Source organism: Rattus rattus, chromosome 1, assembly GCF_011064425.1.
Source record: "Rattus rattus isolate New Zealand chromosome 1, Rrattus_CSIRO_v1, whole genome shotgun sequence".
NCBI lineage: Eukaryota > Metazoa > Chordata > Mammalia > Rodentia > Muridae > Rattus > Rattus rattus.
The window spans coordinates 247,460,385-247,473,251 of NC_046154.1; the positions used below are offsets into that span (position 1 = coordinate 247,460,385).

At 55.9% G+C, this 12,867-nt stretch overlaps 2 protein-coding genes across 2 annotated transcripts; one reads left to right on the plus strand and one right to left on the minus strand.

Annotated features, from left to right (window-relative positions):
* The first annotated feature begins 3,608 nt into the window (after positions 1–3,608).
* Them6 (thioesterase superfamily member 6) lies at positions 3,609–6,894 on the plus strand. The gene is made up of 2 exons (XM_032916617.1): positions 3,609–4,350; positions 5,961–6,894. Exons 1-2 carry the CDS (start codon positions 3,838–3,840, stop codon positions 6,069–6,071), a joined length of 624 nt encoding a protein of 207 aa, XP_032772508.1. The 5' UTR covers positions 3,609–3,837; the 3' UTR covers positions 6,072–6,894.
* Positions 6,895–9,115: 2,221 nt separating this feature from the next.
* Slurp1 (secreted LY6/PLAUR domain containing 1) lies at positions 9,116–10,434 on the minus strand. Its single transcript, XM_032890868.1, has 3 exons — positions 10,377–10,434; positions 9,929–10,048; positions 9,116–9,430 (listed from the first exon to the last, which is right to left on the minus strand). The coding sequence occupies exons 1-3, from the start codon at positions 10,432–10,434 to the stop codon at positions 9,276–9,278; spliced, it is 333 nt and encodes a 110-aa protein (XP_032746759.1). The 3' UTR covers positions 9,116–9,275.
* Between the last annotated feature and the right edge of the window lie 2,433 nt (positions 10,435–12,867).

Sequence of the window (12,867 nt, forward strand, 5' to 3'; positions counted from 1 at the left end):
TGCGGCTATTTCTACAGCTAGTGCATTGCCCACCCCATCAGCACTGCGCCCTACCAGTTCTGATCAGATGCTTCTGCTGCAGGGCTCCCTCAACGCCCTACTCTCCAGGGCCTGAGCCAGTCTGCACAGCAGCACTTGGGGAGGGCCTGGTAACGGCTGGGAGGAGATGGCCTGAGCAGAAATGAAGCTAGGAGGTGGGTGTGAGGTACCAGGAGTCCTAGGAGACAATGCCTGGTAGGGGACACGCTCTACATTTATAGAGCGCTCCGATACAATCGTCCTGTAATAAATGCCTGTTGGGTAAGTGAGAGAGCCTCTTCCTTAAGCAGCCCACGATGAGCCTGGTCCCCATAGACATGTCACTGACCTTCGGGGTTGGAGCTCGTCTTGGCAGGAGCACAGGTGTGGCACCTGGCAGGAGACTGCACATCTCAGGACACCCAGCCCTTGCTCTACAGACTCAGGCTCCTTGCCGAGCTTCTCAGAGTCCTGGGTGTTTCTTCTGCTGTCCTCCCTGTGTAAGGCTGAGCCCAGAGCTAAGAGGACCCCTGGGAAAGAGAGCACTGCATCCTTCGGCTCCCTTCAGCCTCAGCGAATCTACTTTAGAAAAGCTTGTTCTAGCTGGTCCTGATGGCGTTCACCTTTAACCCCAGCACTTGAGAGGCAGGCAGATCTCTGTGCGTTTGAGGCTAACTTGGTCTACTGAGGCACTCCAGGTCAGCCAGAGCTACATAGACCCTGTCTCAAAACAAAAACAAAGAAACCACCCCCTTTGATTTAATAGTTGCGTGTGGCAAGCACATAGGAAATATGAACTTAAAAAGGAGCAGGCAGTCAGCCACCCCCACCCCAGACCGCCCCAGCAGCCCACACTCCTGACCTCTTTCTGCTGAGTCTGCCTGTGCATTGTGGAGCTTGGGAAGGTCTGTCTACAGGAGGACATGCCACCCCTCCCATCCCTGGGGAAACCCTTTTGAAGGAAGCCTGTCTTACACCTGGAAATAGCCTAGACCCCGGGTGGGAACCCGCATGAGGACCCTATTTTTACAGCTGATCCCCACCCCCACCAGTGTTGCGATAGCATGAGGAAGTCAAGATGTCTCTCCCCACCTCCCTCCAGCCTGTGCACAGTGGGCTTTTCCCAAGTGAGACCAGTTACTAGGACCTCTGACCCCTCTCTCAGGGATCACTGGCACCTACAGCTCTACATTCCCGAACAGTGAGTAACAGCACAAACTGTGGACTTTGGATGCCCAAGAGGAAGAGGTGCAGGGCACTGAGGGTCAATGAAGGGCCCAGTTATGTACTGAGCCAGGGGTCAGAACCTGAGTTCCAAGTTCATAGTGTGATCCCAGTGGCCAGGAGTACAAGAGTCGTGCTGAGGGAGAGCCTGGCCAGAGGCTCCAGGGCTCTCAGATGCTGTCAGCCTTTGTGTATGACTTCAAGTAGGAGGCCTCCCTCTCAACCCCAGGGGAAAGTGAGCATGTAGAGGTGGTACAGCTTTTCCAGGCTGCTATCTGAATGACCCTGAGTGCCCCTTCCCCTCCAGCCCTCCCCAACAAGCTGCCTCCTTCCTCACCCACAAAACAAGACTAGCTTGCCGGTGACTGGGAGCCCTGTGTCTGCAGGAGGACATTGCAGATCTAGGGGTCTTCCAGCAGAATGTTACATCTACTAGAAACATGATGCAGGACTGGGTCCAACAGCAGCCATGGTGGGGAAGGATGTGCTTGTGGGAGGTACTGCTGGTGGTACATCTAGGGAACCTTCTGGTTCAGGCTTGCTGCCTTCTCTGGAGACAGTGGATGACAGGACAGTCTGCAGGACCCTGACACACTCCGTCTGCTCAGCAGCGAGGAGGCATCCGCTTGGTTTCAAGCACTGCTCCTGGCATACCGCATCCAGCAGTCAACTAGAGTTGATGGGTTCTCCTTAGCACTCCTGCACACTCTAGAACCACCCCATGCATGGAGTCGGCAGGACGGCAGACTCAGATAAATATGAGAAATATGGGAGTATTCAGTTTCTTAACACAAGAGCTGGGAGAACAAAGGAAAGAGGACAACAGAGCTGGCTCCCACGGAATGGTCGCCCTCCCTTGGCAGACTCAGCCCATCATCAGGGACCGCACAGCAACTTCCCCTTAGCCAAGTCTCTCTCTCTCCCTGTGGTTTATGCCCACAAGATGCTGCAGGCCAAGAGCACACAGGGGCAGAGCAAAGCTTCTGCCTCCAGCACTCCTAGTCATCTAGTGCGAGCAGGGGAGGGGGCACATTGAGCAACCCGAGGACCATACTGCCTTCTTCCACAAACACCGCGGTCAGTTAGGACAAGCAGACCCTCCAGTCAGCGTTCAGCTATGAGACAGGCGTGCATTACACATGGAACTTCACGGAGGTGTGCTCAGGTCCCTGCGAGAGGACTCTGGCGATATGGTCCAGGCTGGGGTATGGGACAGGAAAATGAGAACAGTGTGTAGAGGCGCCAAGAGCAGCCAACAGAAAGTCTGGGAATGAAGCACGGTGACAGGAACAGAGGAGACCCCAAAGGCGGGTGCCCGTTCACATCCTTCCCTGTCTCTAAGGTCTGGCTATCGGATCTCTCCCTTGGAGGCATGAGACAGGGTGGACACAGTAGGTGACAGAAAACCCATTCTCTGAGCAATGAACTTAGAGAGCATTACTAAGTCTCTCCCTTCTGAGGAGCTGCCCCTCCCCAAGCTAGAGTGCAGACCAGGGCAAGGTGGGTGTTAAAAGTGTAACCAATATGTGAGGAAGGTTCTTCCAGTCCTTTGGAGCTACCCTGATGGGCAGTGAATTCCTTGTCTCTTCCGGAGTATCCAGGACCCCAGGCACTCAATTTGCCATAGCTCCTGGCTTCAGAAGCAAAACGGAGAAAGACCTGTGCTGTGGAGAGTGACCCCAGCAGACCCACCTAGCCCAGCATGGGACAGCGGAGTGATGCTGACCAGGGTATCTAGAGGACCATCGGCCAGCCCATCCATCCCTGGGCTCCCTACCAGTCGCTTGCACACAGGATTATTGCAGAGTCCTGGAGAGGAGAGACAGCCCAACCTTGGGACCTACCCCTATTCTGAAGGAAAGGGACTGACATTCCACAAAGCACGGTCTGCACCTTTAACCGGGTTGATAATGTTATTTACATTCTTCGCAACCCTCTCCATGCCCCACTTCTTCTCCTACATTTTGAATGTTACTTGGATTAAAAGAGGTAAAGGGTGGGGATTATTGGGGTGCATTTGGGGTGACCCAGATTTGTGGTGGTGGGGACAAGTAACGACGTGGATGCAGATTGAGACTGAAAGGCACCCGGAAGACCACGAATGCCCCAGGAGCCTTGCGGAAGTGGGATGTCTGGATAGGCTCGAAGTATCCTTGGAGACACACTGTCTGTTTTCCTGGCAAAGTTCCTCAGCTGCTCCCGGGAAGTTCTGGAATTCTTTGGCTATGCTCATCTAAGCTACTGAATCACTAGAGGGAGCAAGCCTCTTTGTCACTCCCACACCTGCAGGGCCGAATGCAGTAGCCAGATGGCGCTGTACTGCTCCGCGCGCCCCGCCGTGCCCCGCCCCGCCCCGAGAAAAGCGAAAGCCGCTCAAGCTGAGGACCCAGGATAGACCATCGAGGACGTGCGAGGGGGGAACCAGGATCTGTGCACGAGAGTCCAGCTCAAGGCGCCACTGCCTCCGGCGCGCCTCCCCCTCGCACTGCTGAGAGAAGTGGTGCACTCCGGTCCTCGGAGCTCCCAGGCTCCTAGGCCACCCCGCAGCAGGCACCTGCGCAGCGGGCCCCTGGGCACCAGGCGCCCGCTGCCAAGATGATGGAGCTGTTGGTGGTGTCGTTATCCTTGGCGCTCGTCTTCTTTGCGCTGCTGGACGGTTGGTACTTGGTGCGCGTGCCGTGTGCCGTTCTGCGCGCACGCTTGCTGCAGCCTCGGGTCCGCGACTTGTTGGCGGAGCAGCTGTATGCCGGCCGGGTGCTGCCGTCGGACCTGGACCTGCTGCTGCACATGAATAACGCGCGCTACCTGCGCGAGGCGGATGTGGCACGCGCCGCGCACCTGACCCGCTGCGGTGTGCTGGGGGCGCTGCGCGACCTGGGCGCGCACACGGTGCTGGCCGCCTCGTGCGCGCGCTATCGCCGCTCGCTGCGCCTGTTTGAGCCGTTCGAAGTACACACGCGACTGCTAGGCTGGGACGACCGCGCCTTCTACCTGGAGGCGCGCTTTGTCAGCCTTCGCGATGGTTTCGTGTGCGCCTTGCTGCGTTTCCGGCAGCACGTGCTGGGCACCTCGCCGGATCGAGTAGTACAGCACTTGTGCAAGCGCAGGGTGAGCATCCCCACCCCGATGCCTCGGCCCTGTTTGGCTCCCAGCCCTCTCCCGCGAGGAAGATCCCTTTCAAGTTCTGAGACTAGTCTTTTGTCGGAACACTTTTACACTTTTCCTCCATGTCCATGGAGTTGCCCTTCTTGGAGTCCCCGGCATCTATGAACCAAGGCTTCACAGTTCAGGCCTAGCCAGTTTTGAATCTGCCCCCAACTACAGAGTTTCTCCTCCCACCCCCTCTTCTAGAATTGAGATGCTCAGAGCAGGTATCTCTGCTAGGAGTCTGAGTCCTAGTTCTGTGTGTTCTACATTGCTGAGTCACCCTCTCTGGTCTTTGGTTTTGAGTGTGAGATAAAGGGACGTCAGTTAGAAGTAGTTGCTGGGAATTCTAGTAGACCCGAGCCGAGTGGACTAGGGTAGAATTGACCCCAGGAGACCACAAGCCTTGTGTCTTTCCGAGGTTGGAGGGAGGAGAACCCTGTGCCTGCTGGGACCCAAGGCCCTTCCCCAGGGTCCACTCCTCCGGCATGGTGGCAGAGCCAGCTCCTGCAGTATAGCAACTGTGACCTTGGAGACAGCCAGAGTAGTGATGGTTGCCAGGGCAGGCTCCTGAAAAGTACCAGGGCATGCCCCACCCTATTGTGCCTGCCTGTCTTAGACAAGTGCCTCCTCCAGGGTATAGGGATGACCTTACCTCGGTGCCTGTCTGAAGGGGAGCACAGGCTCAGAGGGAGGGTGGCCATTCGCCTCCCAGCGGTTGGTGGCAGACATGGCTCTCCCTTGCTCTCTCTCTTTTATCGAGTCTTGAACTCCTATGGGCCAGTTGGTACTGGTTGGTGAAGTGCATGTACGGGGTGAGGGGACTGGAGTTGCAGCCACAGCGAGCAATAACAGCGTGGAGGAGGTGAACTGAAGCACCCTGGCAACTCAGCTCAGCTGGAGGCTAGGGCTTGCCTGGGAGTTTCCATGGTTACTTGGGTCCCAGGCAGAGGCAGATAACTGTTCAGGACAGGCCAAGTCTGGGGTAGGGTTCTGTAAGCTGAGGAACTATTCTGGGGCCATGTGTCAGGATGGGGTATCTCTGACAGTACGTTGTACCCAGAAAGGCCCAGGCTATAGGCCAGTAGTTCCTCACCGCTGTATAGCACTCACCATGAGGAGAGGGCATCCTTCCAGCCTCTTCCCTCACCCCTCAGTCCTCAGAACCCATCTGCAAGGACTCACAGTCAGTCTCGCTCCTGGAGGAGCACTTCCCCGTACACATCCTGCTTTTCTCTGGGCAGCTGGTGGTCTGTCACCCAGCCCGCCGCACAGGCTTTTGCTGTTCTAGAGACAGACACTTTAAGCACGGTCCTGCTGGTGAGGCCTGGCAGGAGTAGATGGGATAGGAGGAGCTAGGAAGGAGAAAATAGGTTAGAAGGGATTGGGAAGGTGCTGGGCAGAGACCATAATTTGGGTGTGGTTCCTGCAAGGTCACAGACTAGGGTATGCGATAAAGCAGAGGTCCGGAGGCAGGAGGGCAGAAGTCTGGCTGCTTGCCCCCTTTCCGTGCCTCTCAGTCAACGCCAGCAGCAACTGGCTCTCTGGGGCCTCAGCTTCCTGTCTCCCTGCAGGTGGAGCCCCCTGAGCTGCCAGAAGACTTGAAGCATTGGATCACCTACAATGAGACCAGCAGCCAGCTGCTCCGTGCTGAGAGTGGCCTCAGTGACAGAAAGGACCAGTGACTGCCAGCCACATCTGCACCCTCCTTGCCCTGCCTGTCAGCCAGTCCATTCCATGGAATGGGCCACCGGGGGGGGTGGTGCACTCCTAACCAGAATGGCCTTGGACAAAGCCTGGCTTCTTTTACCTGCTTGACACTCCCCTGTGCTTGCCTCATCTTGGCAGCTGGTGGGGTGGACGTTGTCGTCCTGGCCTACCTCTGCCTCCTGGGTCCCTATAGCAAGACTGTTCTAGTGTGTCCAGATGCACAGGATCCTGGAGTAGAAGGGTCAAAAGAATCCAAACTCAGGGCTGCTTGTGGCTATGCAAGCCAGAGTAGTCCTGGGTGTGGCTGGGGCCTGCAGCTTACTCAGGGACAGTGGGCCATCTGGAGGGTCACCTTATATCAGGGAAGCTAGGCTAGAACCAGCCCAAGGGCCCTTGAGAACACAGAAGGGCAAGTGGACGCTGGTTGTTGGCTGCGATTCTGGTGATACCCACCACTTTTAAGAGTGTATACCCTGTCTAGGCACCAAGCCTATGGGGACACTCAGAAATGCGGGCAAGGAGCCCTGGTGTAGGGGGGTCCCATGACTATGCCTAGCACCTGCCCTGTCAGCTCAGGGAGAGGCCAGCTGCTTGAAGCTAGGAACTGCCTCCTCGATACCTCTCTGGGAACCACACCTGGAGCCAGAGCCAAAAGCTTCATGGATGCCCTGATCCCCTCCTGCACTCCACCCTCACCCCCACCCCCACCCCGCTATGCTCGCCTTAGTGCTATCAAGGGGAAAGCTGCAATCCGTTTTATTTAAAGAAAGCACAAGATTAAAAAGAGTTTTCAAGGCATGTATGTGGGGAGGCTCTCTTTTCCACAGCCCTGCCACCCCTGCACAGACCTACCCACTCCCTGGATTTGCCTTCTGGAGGAACGTGGATGTCATAGTGTGCCTAGGCTTGTGGGCGCCTCTGCACTTAAGGGCTAAGCCCGATGAGTCACGGGGCTGAGACCGAGAGGGAGCAGCTGGGTAGAGTCCCAGCTGGCCTTTCCTACCTTGGTCCCCTCCTTGTCCACCCGGAGCCTGTGAACCTCACAGCCCTAGCCACGTGCACCTGGACTAACTTTTCTGTGTCCTTCTTTAGAGAACCAGGAGGGTCCTAGGAAGTGAGGAGGAAAAGTGGGGTACAGGCAGCACAGGGCTTCTCATCTCCCTTGTGGTCAGGGAGACTCAGGATTTGGAGCAGGCCTTTTGTGGGGATGGGGAAGGCCCAGGCTCTACCCAGCACAGTCCAGAGGCCTGAGGGCCTGGGGAGGGGGAAGAGGACACTCCGATTCGGGCAGGGATGGAGAGGTTGCACAGCTAGCCAATAGTGCACAGCTGGGAAGACCTGCCCCATACTTCTGCCCTCCCCACCTCCCGCCCTACCCCTGAACCTATGGGTACATGGGTAACTACTCAGTGTCTTAATTTCAGGGGCTTTGGAAAAGGATTTTTCCCTTTTAGGGTTTAGTAGAGTAGAGAGGGCAGGAGATGGGCAATAAGGAAAGGGCCAAGGGTAATCTGGAGGGTGGGGGTCCTTGGAAGGCTTGAGTGGGTCATGCGGGTATTGAGTGCTACCGAACAGTCCCACTGGCATTTCTGACAGGAAGTGGAGCAGGGTGGAGCTTCTGCGTCTGACTGAGCAACTGCCTCCAGGCCTGGAGGGCCACATGGCCTGAACATAGAGCTCCCTGCTTAATAATCTAGATGTGCAGTCGTGTAGATATGTTCATAAGTGTGTAGCTTCGAGGTCAACCGTGGGGCAAGGGCTTTTTGGTTCCCCGTTAGCACTGGGGACCAAGTAGCTAAACCCAGCTTGTGACTCTTACAAGCCAGCCCCTCAGGTGCTAAGCCACAGCTCTCCTGCCTTCCCATGGATTCAGGGCCAGCCTTGACAGGGCTCTCCCATTCCCACCTCTCGTTCTCTGAAGAGGCCTGAGGCAGTACCCCAGCCGCTCCACTGGGGGGTGATATCTGTTCAGTGGCCCTGGCCTCTTGCCTCCAAATCCTGAGTTCAATGAGGCTCTCTGAAATTCAGCCACAATGAAGGGGATGACCCCGAGAGGGGACCTGTGAGTATGGAGTTGGCCCTAGATATGGTCCTAGATGGTGAGACTTAGGAGACCAGGTTGGCAGCACAGGAAGTTGTGGGGGGAGAGGCGTTTCAGACACCTCTCAGGGGTCCTGAAGTACCCTGCATTGTCCTGGTTACTCTGCTCTATCATAGTACCCAACCCAGCAGTCCTGACTGCCAGTGGGACTCAGGGCCAAGGCCTCCTAACTGTGTGAATCCAGGCAGTGCTTCGTGATACTGCATTAGTGCCTGGGGCCATTTAGGCCCCACAGCTGCCACACACTTCACCAGGCAGAACACTGGAAGGGCCAGCCAGGGGCTACACTGGGAAAGAGAAGCAGCAGCCAAAGAGCAAAGGTCCCTGGGTCCTAAAGAGCTCCAGCCGGCTGGAGAGTCAGTCTCAGTGCACTGTTCGCTCCATCCTCTGCCTTCTGGAGCAGCCCTGGCCACTGCCCTCGGGAGTGCTCCGAGTCCAGTATGGCATTGCATCTGTAGATAAGTAGACATTGGCTATGATCTCGAGGGAGTGGGCAGGCCATTGTACTAGGGGGTGGTATGTGTGTGACAGATTTGTGATGGACACTCCATCTCCATTTGTGGAAACTAGGGTAGAGAGACTGCTGGGCTTCGTGTACCTCTTTCTGTGATCTCCTGTTGTATTCCTAGCAGATTTGGACAGACCACCCATTCCTGTTCTTTCTGGGACAGGTTTTAGGGTTCAGGGGAAGACTGCTGGGGGAAGGTTTCCTGGGTTTGGGAACGTGCCCTGGATTGAGGCAGGCTAGTGCGCAGGAAGGATGACCCAGGAGGCCTTTGTCCCTCTAGGTTTACGTCTCTTCATCTGAGATATGAATTTTAAAAGGGTCAGGGGCCTGGGGCGTGCCATAATACAGCCTGTCTTCCCTGCAGGCCAGCACTTCAGGTTCCCAGTGCCCAGCAAGAACAGAGAGGCCCCTCACCCTTGGCTTGTTTTATTTTCCACAAGTTTGGTGGACACTGAGCGAGCCGAGGCCCAGTGAGTTCTGCTCACAGAGCCAAGCATGCAGAGGCAAGTGCAGGCAGCACCTGGCCCTGCCAGGAGAGTAGATGCAGGAAGAACGAGGGTCCCTGTGTGGCTAGAGGCCTGTCACCAAACCTGGAAACCCTGAGTTGCAGAGATCACGGAAGCAACAGAAGACAGGATGGGCAACCCCAATGCCATCAGGGTCGGTGGCCAGGCAGGAGCTGGAGCAGGAGCGGGTCACCATGGGACTGTGGTTGAAAGGGAACTCTGCAGGATGGGCAGACATCAGAGCCCAGAGTCACTGCAGCTCCTGTTTGCCTCTGCATACCCTTCCCATCGTGTCCTGCCTTCTCAAACCCCTCCTGCAACCCGCATCTTAAAGCCGCCCGAACCCTGTCCAGCTGTGGTACAGATATTCATGTCAGCACCAGCCTCTGTGGAGCATGCCTGGCCCTGAGGGGGGCGGAGGGTCTCTACCCTAAGCCACATTTAGCATATCTGGGCATGGTTTAAGCCAACCGTTGCCTTCTACCCATCCCCACTCCCCATATCCCTAATGCCCCTGTCTCAGTGCTGAAGGGCCGTACATCTAACTGTGGGCACCATCTTTAAGGTGTGATACTACCAGCAACACACACACATGTACGCTCCACTCCTGCCCCTCTGCCTCCCAGGCTGAGCAGAACAATGATGGATGAAAGGGAACATGGGGAGGAAGAACCCCCATTAGGTGGACCCCCAGCCCTCGCCTGAACCCAGCCTTACCTGCTTCCACTGTCTCCAGAACAGTCTTACAGGCTGTGTCTTCCAGCTTGCAGTGAACAATATTCTTGCATGAGTTAATGGCCGTGGGCTGCTCACAGGTATAGCATCTGAAGGCCTCACCTAGCAACGGTTAGGGGTCACAGTCTCACCACCTAGCTCCAGGAGCCCATATTGGAGCCAGGTAGCTGAGAGAGGAAAGTGACCTCCTGAGATCCTTCAAGACCCAGATCAGAAGTGAACACCAGATCCCCCATCCATACCTTCCTCCCTGGACAACAGGTCACATGACAAGACTTCTGTCCCAGGAGCAAGTTGGGCTCTAAGAGCCAGGAAGCTCACCAAGGGTCCAGAGGATGCCTTGGCCACAAGCATCTCTCTCCCACTAAGAGATGGGATAAACCCAGGCCCACAGAAGAGTCCTCCTGCTAGCTCACTCCAAGCCACTCACCATAGCCCATGCTCCAGGCTGCCAGGAGCAGCAGCCACACGGCCCAGCGAAGGGTCATTCTTCAGTGCTCTGGAGCTGGGAACCCTGGCTGGCCTCATGTTGAGGATTTATACTCAGCTTCTGGCTGGCTTCAGCTCCTGGGTGTTGGCAGGACCAGAGTGACTCAGTAGGGAGGCACAGGGCTGGGGATGTGGGTGGTGGACGGGAGCCATCATCACTTACCATCCCAGGGTGGGGCCCCTCTATGGACCTTTTGGGAACCTCTGTCTGGGAGACTTGGTCCTGCTTCCACTGGCACACCTCCAGTACTAGACACCATGCCCTGCTGTCCCAGAACAGCTCCAACTGAGGAAGCCTTTTAGAGCCTGGCCCTCTGATGAGCTTCTTGTCTCAGCTGTGTGAACGAATCCACTAGGCCAGAGAGCGCAGTCCTGAGAACCACTGAGGCCCAGGTGCAAGGCTGCCTTAGATCTGTCTGATACAGGGGACCTCGCAGGAACTGTATCCCCATCTGCCTAAGACCGATCTACTATGCACCCAGATGTACCCACAAAGTAGAGGCTGAGCCAATGTGTAGTGGAGGGAGTGTCTGATGAGGTATAGGTGCTCTGAGGGCGGAGGTGGATATAAGGTCTTAGACTGGCCCTTCCATATCCATCAACAGTGCCCTGACTACTAATGAATGGCTTGTAGACCAAGCTTGACTTGTTGGCTTTAGTCCTGACAGCAGGACTCTACCTACTCCCCTGGCCTGATCGTGTCTTCTGGCTTCCTATGCCTTTTCCTGTGCCGGGTCTTTCATGTTATGGGCACACTGGCTGCTTTCCCATGCCACAAGGACCATCTAGGCTTTTCCTCCTCCATAACCCTCCCCAGTTGAGGTCTCTTTGGTTTTTGTTGTTGTTCTTCAAGGTTCTACTGAGTGGTCCCATGGATGGATATGGGGGAATGCAGACGGAAGAAGGAAGGAGGGTGAGAGGTAGAGAGGATAGAAAGACCAGTGGGTGGATGAACAGATGATGGGTGGATGGGTGGAGGATGGGTGATGGATGGACAAGTAGATACATGGATACAGGATGGATGGATGATTGACTGCGAAGATGGATAGATAATACTTGGCTTTTACAAGTGATGATAGATGGGTGATTGGCAGTTTGCATGTGTGTCTGAGTGGTCTACCCCTTACAGACTCTGTTACAGCAGAATTACAGCCTGACCTTGTGATCACCTGCAATGGAGAAGAAGCCCTGGTCCAGGCACCTAGGAGGCATGAGTTTTTCTCCTGGCCTTTCTGCTCACTCTATGCTTGGCCTCGGGTTAGCCCCCTTGCCCTTCCAGACCTTGGCTTCCTGTTTATGGATTGCTAGGACAGAAGTGACCTGTCACTGCAGGGTGAAGCCAGTTGTACAAGGTTTGTCTAAAAAGTAAAGAGAAGGTGTGGCTTATAGAGGGAGGGACTGCAGTTCCTACAAGTCAAATAGTAGGGCCACTCATCCCCCGGGCTCTGTCCACAGACCACACCCAGAGGTTGGGAGAGGAGCCAGGGAAAGTCTGGTTCTGGAGCCTAGGAGACTGAACCTACCCCTGGCCTGCTGGGTGACCCAGGCCTGTTCACCAGGCACTCACTCTGGACTCCCTTTCCTTCATCTGTAAACAGGGGAGATGAGCATCTGTGGTTTGAGCATTTAAGATGCTCATCAAAAATGGGTCTTTATGACCATTTGGACTGAAGTGCAAGTGACCTGGGGAAGGAGTGTCTGTGAGCAGCGTGGGCTTGTACACTGAGGACAGGAGACACTGACCCGAGGCTGCCTGAAGGGGCTACTTGTCCTGGCTCTGTAAAGGAGGGATGACCTCACAGGTCAGTGATGGCAGAGGAGGGGCTGAGTGGAGCAGCAGCCAGGAGAGGGCACGCAGCATCCTTGTGGGTGACCATGCCCTCCTCTGGCCCCTGATTGGTGAGGCCGGGAAGGCAGCACTGCTGGGCGGGGCAGGATTTATGGCCTTGTTTGGCAGCTTCTTCGTGTGAGTCCACACCCTTGCCGCTGGTCCCAGGTGTGGAACCAGGAGACCAGGCCTGAACCCAGCACAAGATAGCGTGTGTGACCTGGAGGGCTAGCTCCCTTCTTTGAGCCTGGGACAGGGCTTCTCCAGGGAACTGAGTGCTGCAGGTGCTGTGGTGTGGCCCTGGGCCAAGCATTTCTCCTCTCTGAGCCAGTCTGATCTTTAAATGGTCCTAGCTGTTGAGGTTGCTAGAATGCTGAAGTGAAGGGATACGTGGAAAACCTGCCCAGGGCAGGCAAGACTGTCTGCAGAGACCAACAGAAGCTCTGACAAGATTCCCTCGAATCCTCTCTCTTGTCAACTGTCCTGACAGGGACCCCTAGGTCCCTCCCCAGATCCAGCCAGGCACCCGAGGCAATCACCAACCTTTATGCAAGCTGGAGCCATGACCTCTGCCTGTTCCCTCCCACCCACCTGGCTACTGTCC